This window comes from Notothenia rossii, assembly GCF_949606895.1.
Source record: "Notothenia rossii genome assembly, chromosome: 3".
Taxonomy (NCBI): Eukaryota; Metazoa; Chordata; class Actinopteri; order Perciformes; family Nototheniidae; genus Notothenia; species Notothenia rossii.
In genome coordinates, this window is record NC_136901.1 from 11,441,443 (window position 1) to 11,454,525 (window position 13,083).

Here is a 13,083-nt window from a genome sequence, read left to right on the forward strand (position 1 = left end):
CACACACACACACTCGGGGGTATTTGTTTCCCCTCTTCTTTAACTTGCGCTGCTTAAAAGAAGTGCAGATGCTGATTCACTTTATAAATGTGTGTGAGTATGATAAGACATTTTATTTGACCTTTAACCTCTGTGTGGAGGTTTCTTTTGTAATATAGTGCTAATATGATTAAAAATATAAAATAAACACCCATAATCCTAATTAAAGGTACAAACAATATTTAATAAAACACTCCACAGAAACACAGCAACTGCATATTATAGGAGATTAAAATATTGTTAAGCTTACTCATTATTTAAGCGTTTAGCCCCTATACAGCGATATGTCATCTACATTCTAACGCATCTTATTTGAATAACTGTTTACACCATATAGCACCCTATTAACACGGTGTCCAGCTCCTGTTAGTGAGCACATGATGTTTACTCCACGGCTTCTCTTCTCAGACTAGCCTTTTAGACCTTCTTCCAAATCTAATATACCCATCCATAAATAGCTCACCTATCGAGCACATACTCGGCTTGAGTGACGTGGCAACGTAGCCAATCCTGCTCGCTAAATCTGCCTAACCCCGCCTCTCCTCGCTCCACCGCGGCTCAAACAACTCCTCCACCTCCCATTCGCCTTAAATGGACACGCAGGGGAGTTGATTGACAAACTAAACGACGCCCCTTCGTTTACCAAGCCCCTCCCCTTGCCCTGGCTCCCTATCAGTGTCTAGTTTGGCAACACGGATACGCATGGAGCCTCCATCACCCCCTGTCTCTTTTACGCACCGAGTCCGATGATGCGCGCAGGTACAGGGACCCTAACCGCCACGTTTCCAGCGACACTCACCGATGAATCTCCTCTTACATGGACTAATATGAAAGAAGTGGATGCAGAGGTCTGACAAAGCCGAGAAAGGAGGCACGTTTCTTGTGGAGCATTCTGGTTTTCCATCCCCGAGCGTCAGCATGGATGTCTTAGCGAACCACAGTATCTTTCAGGAACTTCAGATCGTGCACGACACCGGCTACTTCTCCGCCATGCCTTCGCTGGAGGAGAACTGGCAGCAGGTAGGTGTCAACTTTCGATCCCTAGCCGGTGTGCACCATCTCCATCACGGGGCTCACTGACATGCGCTCGAGATGCAACTTTTCCACCTAAAAGCAGCGTGCATGTGTGAGATGAAATGTCCCCATCACTCATATGTGATCATTATCCCAGAGATGGAAAAGTAGATAAGATGCGAGCGCACCCCGGCGCGTAATAAAGCTGTCAAATGTGATTTGGGAAGATGAAGACCCGAATGCCATATTAGGGACTGAATTGGTCGTGAATAATACATCTGCATCCCTAAGATTACTGAGTTGTAAACCCCCCCTTTGCATGGAGGGAGAAGTCCCCTCACTTATTCATTATAGATAACCTAACATGTCTGGCTTTGAAGCATATTTAAATGCAGTGGTGGCCAAAACGTGTGAAGGCAGCGCAGCCAAAATAATAACTGTCACTGGCATGTACGGGTGCACATTTTTTTTTAAAACCCATCTCATACTCACACTTCCTCCATCCAAGTTCAGAGGGGTGAATTTGGAGAGATAAGCACGCGGCCACATGGTGATAGATGCGTGGGGAGGCGCACCGGCACTTCGCAAGGCCATTATTGCCCTCAAACTCCACACTTTTGTGTTAAAGTCAGCCCAAAATTCCATCGTGGGAAGTTTATTATCATACCTAACTGTGTATTCATACAATATAAGTCTTAAAAATGTAATTTATACTCATATATAGGCTTTCTTTTTGCATTTTCTTGCGAAAAAATCGTAAAGATCTGCACTTTCTCAAAAGTAATCTACATTTTTCAGCTTTATCTTTAATCGTTTACAATATTAATGAATTACATGCTTAAATATGAGCACCTCCTTTCATTTATAACAATAAATGTCACATCTAAGTCATAATAATGGCCATGCATCATCAGTATGCCCACCTGCATTGCTGCTACTGCTGCTGGTGATGATGCTTTCCATGCTGCACTTGACTGACCGAGCAAAAGAAAAAAAATCATTGCATGGAAATTCGATGCCTGTATTGTTCATGCAATAGGAGCTGGAGCTTTTCCCCACTTCTCTGCTCCACGCGTATGAGGAAGGGAGGGAGGGGGGAGTGACAGGGGGGAGAAGGAGAGAGAGAAACCGGTGCGTGACCGCGGATCCATTCGTTGTGGCCAAGCAGCCTAATTGGCATCCTACTGTTAGCATCTTTTTATAACAAGTCTCCAACTCCCAGCTACACTGTCAGTGGATTCTGAATTGTATGGGGCCATGTGTGCAGTCCTCTCCCTGTTTCTCACCCACAGCCTGCATATCAAAAAATCGATCCCTAATGCAAATGGAAGAGAGACAGCTGCGTGTGTAGGCAGGGGAAGCTGTGAGGACTGGAAATGTCTCTCCCTGGCCATTTCTGCAGCTTATGCTCCCCTCAGACAACGTCCATTTTGTAATTTGGCAAGTTTTGCAGTCATTATCTGTAGAAAATGTAATTTAATATTTTTAATCTATCATTCATCTACTCCTTTTTAGAAGCTGTGGTCTGCTTTCATCGTGTTTGGTCAAAAAGGTCACTTTAACACGTGATATCGGAGATAAACTCTTCTCTTGAACATGGATTCAGTGTGGGATTGACTTTAAAATGTCACAGCTTGATAGCATCTATAATCCTGCATTACATTTCTCTCACCTTTAGCCACTTTTGCTACCTAAATGTGCCGATTTTAAAGCATAAATATGTATTTCCATCATGATCCTGATTCAAAGTATAACACAATTAAAGAAAACACACAAAAAAGGGGGGGAATGTGTCTTTCCTAGAGGTTAAATAACAGTTTCTCTCCGATTTGCAGCCTTTGACTCAAACCCCTTGTGCCTCGATAGGAATAATTGGGGTAAATATCAAAGTTTTTGGGAAAACAACCCATATTTGGGCTAAGAAGATTGCACAGTGTCCTTGTGAGCATGAGGATTACGACTCGCCCCACACTTTGAAACCCCCTCTCCCCCGCGCAGCAGAGAGATGTTCTTGGCAGAGCGGTCCCTGCGTTCATTGTCGCCACACGAAGATGCCAGCGAGCCCTCCTGAATACATGAATTATGAGTTGTGGCTAGCCTTAAAAGCTCCACGCGACTGGAGCAATCCCCCTCTGTATTTCAGGCACAATTTAGAATTTGATGCTTTTATGGCGCCTGATGCTGAGATAGGAGGCCGTTGTAGTCAGACCCTAAATGGCTCCCTGAGATGCGATGGCAAGAATGATGACTGTGTCCCCTGTTGGTGTCTGTGAGGCATGATTCAGGCACTTATAGGGGGATGGGGAGCAGAAAGAAACAAGGAAAGTGTTTTGGAGGTCTGCAGATGGTACATTTGAGGCTGCTATTTGTTCCATTATTGAACCAAATAGAGCCAAACTCGACTGTGCTGTCTCGCTTCCAAATCCCAGTACAGTCAGTTGCTCAGAGTTGGAACAAACAGAAGGGCTGAGCTGGATTTGGAACAAGCATAACCTTATACGTGGAACTAGAGAAAAGTGTTATGCATCTTCGTAGGGACAGAAATTGCTGTTTATGTCGGCTTCCTTTAACGTCCTCTGTAACGTTCAGGTGCTGAAAATATGAACGACAAAAACATCTTGATTGACATCTCATCCAAAGCACTTGACCCTGATGGATAGGACGTAACGGGACACTGCAAATGGCTGTCTGTCATTGACCCCAGGACACACTCCATACTCCTCCAACACATATATTATCCCTGAGGGGCTCGACACACACATGTAGACTGATTGCGTGATGCCTACCTAAGCGAAAACTCTGTCTGTACGTCGCCGCACGGTGCACTATGGGCTTCCATACTGACTGCACGTGGCTTTTCCAAATGTGGAAGGAGCGGGACCTCCATATGCAAGCTCACATGCATCCACTCTGGCTCACAACACGCACTTTTCCCAGGCAGGCCGCTCCAGCCTCAGCGTCTGGGGGTGGCGAAAAAACGTAGAGGTGGAGGAAGTTGCAGAGCACGCACATTCTCCCCGCTGCAGGGTTTCGCATTTCACAGACCGGTGGGCTCGAAAACCCCCCCCAGGAGCGCACTCTGGGAGACAGTCGGAGAAGAAGAAGAAGAGAGGAGTCCTTAGGAAACAGGGGGGGGGGAAAGAAGTAGGGATGGGGGAAGAATTTAGTAAAGAAGGCCCAGAGACATGACCCATGTCCCGGACTCTAGAGAGATCAGAAAGGAGATAGAATGTGCATTGAAACATTAAACATCCATATGCATCCATACACTGCCGTGTGCACATCTGCGTACATGCACGCCGGCCCGTATGTGTCTCAGTGTGTTATGTAATCCTCAGTAGACCACAGCTGCTTTCTCACACACAGCAAGCATGCCGGGGAGCGCAGCCAAGCGGCCCCCTCCATCCTGTCTGCGTCTTCCTCCATCCATTCTCCCCCCCCCCCCTCTTATAGAATAAGCAGTGTATGGATTTTTGGAATCTCTGCAGGGCTGTTGTGTAAACTTCTGCATTTCTTTCCCAGTCACACTCCAACTCACTTTATTGTTTGGCAGAGCATTAGCTATAGGAATTAGCGAGTTCTGATTCATGTATTTCCTGTCCATGTAGGAAGCTAAAGTTAACCAACCAGCTAAAAAAAACACCCCCCCCCCCCCCTCTGTCTTCTCCGTGACCTTTTACTCGCTGCTGTTTGATGTAATTTTATGCAAATTCAAATTAAATCAATCCTGTAACGGGCACAGTTCAGTATTCTGCAGGGCAGGAGGAGGAAGGACAAACTGGGATTTAATCAGATTTGTCTCAAAAGAGCTCCTGGTGGTGTCTTCAGTCTGTGCCTCTGGCTTTATTAAAAATGTCAACTGGAAGTATGAGATTTCCCGAAATCAAGTTTGGACGCTCTCCAAAGAAGAAGCGTAGTTAATTCCCTTTTAGTTTAACTGACATGTGGTTTAGTTTGTGTTATTCACATGAGGCCTGTATTCATTTACAGACATCCCTCCCAGCATTCCATCCAACCTCGTGACGCTCAATATGAAATTGATTTCTCACAGCGTTGTTTTTGCTCGCATCTCTGTCAGAAGATCTCGAGGATGGACACCGCGTACCGTACAATCTATTTGACATGGCTGGGACATGAAAGGGCGCCTTTGTAGCATCTCTGCTGGACGCCTGTGAGTGTTCCCAGGCACAAGGTTATTACTTTATGCATCGATTCTGAGAGAAGATCAGTCTGCCCGTTGGAATAGAGGCTGTAATAAAAGCAGCTATGAGTTCATCTAATTGGTATAAACAAATAAATGAGCTAGAACGGCAAAAAAGCAATTTGGCTCCTGAGCAGCAGCCGTTATGCTAACAAGACAGGGCTGGCTGTTTTCTAGGAAGTGTAGACGCTCAGTATAAGCTTGCATGTATTCACAACATCCTCTTATCTGTGCTAAATGCATGCATCCTTAGAATTCTTCTGCAGGATTCTCCGTGCATCGCCTCACACAGGTTTGTTGTGTAATGGGATGTGCGAGCGACCCCCTGACCCAGTAACATCCATCCTGCAATAAAGCGCTTACTGAACTCTGCCACCTCTGTCTCATCACTCAGGCGTCTGAGAGGCCATTGCCGTTGACGGGTGCCTTCCATTATTTTATGGGCGTTGATGAAAAGGTTGGAAGCGCTGATGAAAGAGAGGACGCGTTCATTTGTCTGATGCTCTGGTGACTGGCATCAGAGGGAGAGGAGGTGGTGTAGATGGAGGAAAGGGAAGAAGAAGAAGAAAAAAAGGCAGTGGTGTTGAACAAGCACATCTTTATGTATGGCTTCCGTCCGCAAAACGCTCTGCCACCCCAGGTTTGATTAACAGTGAGAAGAGGAGCCAGTCATTTTTTTCGCCTCACACCAGCACACATGGCTTGGCAATGACTTTCACATCATTTGAGGCGAAATCGGGAAGCCGTTACAGCACCTTACAGTGATCCGACATGCTTCGCTGCTGCCATCCGGCTTGCCATCCACAGGCAGAGAAGAGAAAGGAAGAGAAGTCTCAGGCGCTTGTTTTATGCTCTGAAACCACTAGCAACTCTTTCTCTCTTCTTTTTTTCTTTATCTCATGACTCTCTCTGCTCTGTGTCTCTTCCTTAAATGCTGAGAAGTCACAGCTGCCTTGTTTGATTTGCCCTGCTCTAACCCCTATTTAAAGTCTTCTTCTTCTGCCAAAAAGTTGGAGAGTTATGCAATCCAAATTTGGCAGAATGCTGAATAATTGCTCGTTCAAACAGCGCGTGTCATAAATAAGGGCATCAGTTCATGAAAGATATTCTAAGAAGAGCCATACTGATATCAGCTCTGCATGATACTCATTTTCAGAATATGCTATGTATGCTGAGACTGTGGCAAACTGCTTTGACTTTTGATCAGGTAAAAAATAGTTTTAGAGAGGCCCTTTTGTGCCTTTTTGGGTTTCCATTTCCTGTGGTGTGTTCTATAGGTTTTCAACTATAAACGCTGGTGATTTACAGAGTGCCAATTCAGAATCTCAACATTTCTTTATTGGCTTTTTTAAAGAGCATCGGCCACTTCATGTCCATTTAGCCGGTGGCACGATTGACATAGCTTGTTGTAATGGCTGTAATGATACGTATCTCAAATGAATTAATATCCATGAATCACGACAAGTATGTAAAGGCTTCAGATGATAGCTGGTTGCCGTGGTTACCTCCTATCTTCCAACTTGGACTGCAGTGTGTTTAATCTTCCATACTGCTCACATATTTGGAAACCATTGGCTTTGAGACTTTCAAATCATGTCCGGGCATTTTATTGCCATTGCTGGCTGTGACATACCAAGCGGCACATCTTACTGCCTACCTGTTGCTAGGCAGCCTTGGCAAAGAGGAAGACCAGCTTTGGCCTATTTGTTTGTTTAGCTGTCATTCTGGGAGGCTAATCCCACCCCGAGGGACTCATATCCTTCCAGAAACCAGAGATCCAGCCATGTGGACCATCCCTCTCCAAAGATTGAGCAAGGGAAAGGGGGGAGAAAGAGATGGAAGGTGGGGAGAGAGACAAGGGCAATTTGCCCTGAGTAAACACCACTGCTTGTTGTTGTCATCCGAAGCCAGTCATCAATCACGGCCCTAAGCTCTTGGTGGTGACAGCCGCAAGGACGCGACGCGCTCTGAAACCGCTCGGATAGTTTATAAAGCAAGACAGTCATTGGTCAAGATCACAGCTGCCCAATGCAGGCCTTGATCCTTTAGGAGTGTGTGCTATTGTAAAGGTATTTTAGGAGAATGTTATCTTTGCTTGGAGTTCCATTCAGGGTGTCTACAACAATATCAGTTGGCCTAGAGACGGCGGTATGAGTTCAAGCTGTATTATGTAAGCTACACCAAGTTTGTGTGTTTTAATAAGTCACATGGGCGCGTGCTTTGCATGCCAGACGCAACTCTCAGCTGCAGTTGTCCAACATGCAAAGCAAGTGGTGTTTTTCCACCTGGTATTGCTCTCTGCTACAAAGCACTCCGCCTGTATGGCAGATGTGTCAGGACCTTTTCCCCCTTTCGATGTCGCCTTCCTTCCTATCTGTTGTCCAAAAATGACTTCTTTACCCTTTCCTACCCTAACCCTACTCCATTCCCTCTTTGAGTTTCTGTCTACTTCTTTTTGTAAGCCTCTGTGCCTGCAAAAGCCACTGCCAAAGGAGTTGTGTTTTCGGGTGATGTGATATTTCAAAAACCACGTGGAGTAGGAAGGACATTTGGTAGAAGTGTCCAGTTGGACTGAATGATCAATTGATAGATAAAGAGTTGGGTGGTCAAATGTCAAAGGTCTAGGTCACTGTGACCTTACGTCCGGTCCCATTTTCTCGAACAGATCCTAGGAATCTCTTGAGTGTTATTCTTCAAATTTGGCTAAACGTGAACTTGGACTTGACTGCTTAGCAGAAGGGTTAATTGAGGTTTTATGTATACAAAAGCAAGCTTTTAAGTTGATATCAAAGTACATTTATTAGAGATCAGGGGTGAGGACATTGAAGGGCGGTTGAATGCGGGTGAAGGGTGTGTTCCATTGTCAGCGGCGGCTGCTAAATGTACTGGAAGATCAAACTAGGCCCCATATTACCCTAAAGACACTGGTATCTCCGGCCAACTGGGCACGTCATGTAGCTTCAGTCATTCCAACCTCCTGCGGGGCTGAGTTGTCTGAATAAGATACGGCTTGTATCCTCAAAACCAGGGGGATTCAGCTTGAATTGGTATTAGCCTATATGTCAAAGCCTGAAAGCGCAATTTTTCACTAAGAAAAATATTATTTTGACGTGCAGCCTTGCTAAAAAAAAAGGGCGATATAAGTGTCAAAGTAGACAGAGAAGGAGAGAGGGTTGGATGATTTTGCACCCTGCTTAACTCTCCGAACAACCTGGGAAGTGCCCTTCTGTGATTTAATGAGACCTGTGGGAAGAGCCATTCATCAGCATGACAGCCTACCTCTGTTTCCCATTGTTCTGTTCTGGTATGTGAGGGGAGCAGTGTGTGTTTTAGCCTTAATGATGGGCTGGCAACCCTTTGATTAGATGAATCTCCCGGTGCTAATTAAGATTTGGGCTGCCAAAAGACATTGACGTTTATGCCTTCCTCCCTCCATCGCTCTCCTTGCATGGCCAGCATGTGAGTGTGTGTGTGAGAAGTTTACAGTGTTGGTGTTCCTTCTGGGCTTCAGTGGGAGGTTTGGTGTAATTTTGTGGGCTAACATAATTGCAGGCCCTAGGCAAAAACATCTGGCCATTTCAAGGAATTCACGATGCAAAAATAGTTTTTTTTGGTTCCTGAAAGGTAAACATTGGTCAATTGGGCATAAATTGTCCTAAACAAGCTTTTAACATTTATCCAGGAAATAGCTCATACACAATTGACAGTAAAGTACATGTGCTTATTTCCTTATAAATCTGTCTTACCAAACTTGAGCCTTGGAAGATGTGGATTTTTATTGGAAAGGTATTACGGTACTTAAATAGACACTTGTATTGTGTCTATCATTTCTGTTTTTGCATTTTTGCGCTCATTCTTGGCCGAATGTGTGTAAATACGCTGGATTCCTTGCAATGAATTCCCTGATTTATTGCTAAATCAATAAAAATCATAGCATCCATTTGGGGATATGTGCTACAAATACCAGTTTATGACTTAAAACATGTAAGAACCCCTGCTGTAGATGTTTTCCCCCATCTTTTAACTAAACTGATGGTGTCACATAAATGTTTCACTACCCAATTCCCCCTTGTGTATTTTCCGAGAATTTGATAACTTATGCTAACAAGAACGAAGGCATCCCAGACCCTCCCTTCCCTTTAATCACCCCCTCCTCTCTTCTCTGGGAGTATTTGTGTGGCTAGACAGCACATCCTCCTGCTCTCCAGTTTATTGCTATGTGTTATCCCGTCTTTTGCCCCAGATATTATTTCATTGTAAAATGCGACCAATTAGTAAAGCCAGTCGCCGGTGGCTGTGGTCTGGCTCCGTCTTTCGTTCCGGCGGGGAAAGTTATTTGGGTCGGCTTCTATTTTCAGCCTGTGATGTTGCCAGGAATACTTCAGGGAGCAGCCACTGTTTTATAAGAGAGCACATCAATAATTTTCATTGGTGTGTGTAAGCAAAGGAAGAGACGGAGAGAGCCTCACAGACGGAGTTCATTGGGTTTATGTGTTTGTACCTGCATCAGAAAGTAAAGTGGCTGTTGTCTCTTGAACAATGTGTAATTGTAACTGTCACGACCGCCCGTTCGTTTGAAATTAATTTGCCAGCCGTTGAACTTTAACTCGGAGTCTTAACACGGCTTTTATTCGGGGCTTTAAATTTGAATGTTGGACTTGTGAGCCACACACACACTCTCACACACACACAGCTAAAGGCCAAAGTCAATGAGTTCCTAACACCTTTCTCAGTGCGTCTAACTGCTCTCTCCCCTCTCCGCCGGGCAGACGTACATTGCCAGGATGAGATTGGGGTGAAAAGTCCTCGCACTGCGCTGATGCTCCCCGCTCAGAAGGGTGAACAGGTTCATCTCCAACTCTCTCTCTCTCTCCTCAATCTCTTGGCGGAGAGCCCACAGCAGCGGCGAGGACACGTCTTTCAATATTTTAAGCGGCTCGGGCTAATCTTGGTCGCTCAGGTTTGTTTTGAAAGTGCTGCCGTGGAAATAAAGACGCAACGACAGTTCCCCCACCTCTTGTTTTTTTGTGCACATCGACGCTCTTGCGTAACCGCGCAGACAATTCCGACCTAATCCAACGTGGCCTTGCGAGGATGTGCCACTGACCTGCTTTTAGCTGCTTGTTCCCGCACAAACAGCCGTAACTAACCCTGTGGTTTGTTGTTGGAATAAAGAGCCTGAAACTGTGGCCCTGACAAACACTCAACACCTGCGTGGCAAAAGCAGGGGTGGCTTGCCTTTTAGTTGAACAGAAGCTTGTAAGAATGAACCATTTGGGCTCTTATCAGTGCACACACGGCGCCACAGTCGCACTTAACGGTTTGCGGACGTGATCGGGGTGTCGAGCGGCCCTCTCCGACTGCCACTGTATGAGGAGGAAGCGGAGTTTTTCCGCTTCACTGTCCCCTTTATCTCCCCCTCTCCCCTCTGTTATTTTCGGCCCTCCTCCCCTCTCTCTTTCTCCTCTCGCCGCTCTTTTGTTTCTCCGTGCCATTTCCAGCCAAGGCCCCCATTCTCTCGCCCCGTCATTGTGTGCGGTAATGAAGATTAGCCAGCCTGCCGCACACAATGGGGTCCCCACATCCGGAGCGCAGACTCCCCAAATCCTGCTGCAAGCTGCTAACGTCGGGTGTAAAACCACTGTTGTCGCCGAACCCCCCCCCCCCCCCCCCCCCCACATACATACACTGGTTCCATCACACACACATGCAAACATGTCCGATATACACTCTAAACTCTGCCGTGTTGAAAGCAAATGGCTGAAATGTCTCCTGATTAGATTAGGGAGCTTTTGACAGCTGAGAGGGAGCGCTTGGCGACTCATTCACCGATAAACAGCAGCTCACCCAAATCCAGTTAAAGAGAGACAGAGTTCCCCTCCCCGGCGAGTGCAACACGGCTCCACTCGTTGGGATTATACCCCCAATCCTCCCCCCCCCACAATCCTCCCCCCCCCAATCCTCCATACCCCTGCTATGCTGCTCTCCGCTCTGATTTCATCCCCCATCTTCTCCAGTCTCAAGATGCTTCTTCTCTTCTGTTCCCTTTCTATCCTATTTCACCCTCACCTCTCCGATCCCCGACTTAATACCAGAACAAAGACATTTTGCACACTTTGTCACAAGCTATTTGGATGGAACCGCAGAGGTCTTTATATGCCGTGCACTTGTTGTACCCTGAGCCTAAGACCTCTTCATAATGTCTGTATCGCGCTCAAGGTCGGCAGATCTTCAGTCTGTTTGCTTGTCAGGTCTCTTTCAGCATTTAAAGGATACAGGTCCTTGTGGAAGGATGGATTTTAATTCAGATGTGACAGTTTTTTAGTGTGGCACACAATAAAACTGAAGGAGAAAGAAGCAGCATTTCCACTCATTTGAGAAAATGGAATTAGTGATTTGTGCATTTTAGTCCATCATTTTATGAATTAATATATCTTCATCAGAAACCCAAGTGCTTTTAACTCTCATTCTGTTGTATTGGCCAGGGGATTGCAGAATATATCGGATTGTATAAAAGTCTATGAAAAAATGACCTTACATCCGAATCGATTTTTTACCTCAGTTAACATTTAACTAATGTATCGAATCGCCCAATAGCTAGTTTTTTGGGGCTTCTTTAATGCAGCTAGTAATACATGTAATACATGAGGCTAGTTTTTTTGTTTACGGACTAATGTCCAGTACAACTGTCAATAAAGTTTGTTGTTTTTGTAACTCTTTATTGAAAGATTAAAACCCTTACTCTAATAGATTGTGCTTTCAATTCTTTAAAGTTATTTGAAACAATTTACTGGCCTTACTTGTTCAGCATTGTCACTTCGGATTCAAAAGAAACCAAGATGGAAGCTGTGACCTGTCCTTGTAATAAATCTGGTCAACGGAACATATGTTTACATAACACCTGATCTCCAACACTTTCTTTACATTTTACAGAGGGTTCTCCATACTGTATGTAGGTCCATGTTGCGCTATGGGAAGACAGCGGTGAGGTCCCTGGTGTCATGGATGATGCGGATGTGTGGTTTCTGTTGTGTCTGCTCGGAGAAAGCGATGGGAAATGTCTTTCTGCTCCATTAAGCAGAGGTCACAGGTTTTTGCGCTCTGAGTGCTCCATCACTGTTGCTTTCCTGCTAGATGAAAGGTGCTTTGAAGATCCCCCATCACGCACAAACACACATACAAGTGTCGCGTAAATCGGCAGATACGGAGGGCTTAGTGGGGAGATGTCTTACCTCAAAAAGAGCAAAAGTGATACTCGTGAAAGAAACCGGTGCATGTCCGAGCGAACAATACTCTGAAGACGGAACCTTAAATTAAAGTGTCAGGTTAAGTGCGTGAAATGAAATCTAGGCATTTAGAATTGAAATTGCTGCCTTTAAAGTGTATTTTAGCGCATCCATCCACACGGTGTGCAAAGGAGGTGTCTGGTTTACAACCATATGTGCATTATTCCCTCAAACTCTGTCAGCAAATTGTGATTTAACAACTGACGGTGTCTGTTATCAGCCCGCAGCCCGCACTGTGTAAAAGCGCCTCAAGGTGCTGCGTTGCCAAGCTTTGACGAAGAGGCTGACGGCGGCCCTGATTATTACTGTGAGGCTAATGTCGCCTGATAAGGCTGTGTGTGTAATTAAGCTGTTTCCGCACCGCGTTATCTGCAGCTAGGTGAGGCTCGGCTGCCTGGAGAGATGGAGCTGTTAGTCAGTGAGGAGGAGGAGGAGGAGGAGGAGGAGGAGGAGGAGGAGGAGGAGGATTCCTGTCTCCTGTCTGTGGTGTTTCAGTCTTCCACTATCTACAAAGTAAAAAATGTGCACCTGTAAGTGTGGAAG

The 13,083-nt window shown here is 45.6% G+C and overlaps 1 protein-coding gene across 1 annotated transcript in view; it reads left to right on the forward strand.

The window, feature by feature from the left end:
- The first annotated feature begins 727 nt into the window (after positions 1 to 727).
- Positions 728 to 13,083, forward strand: part of klf7a (Kruppel like factor 7a) — a 34,986-nt gene continuing 22,630 nt past the window's right edge. Inside the window, exon 1 of the mRNA XM_079667850.1 lies at positions 728 to 1,059. Within this exon, the coding sequence (XP_079523976.1) occupies positions 880 to 1,059 (180 nt within the window). The 5' untranslated portion in view covers positions 728 to 879. The remainder of the gene's footprint in view (positions 1,060 to 13,083) is intronic.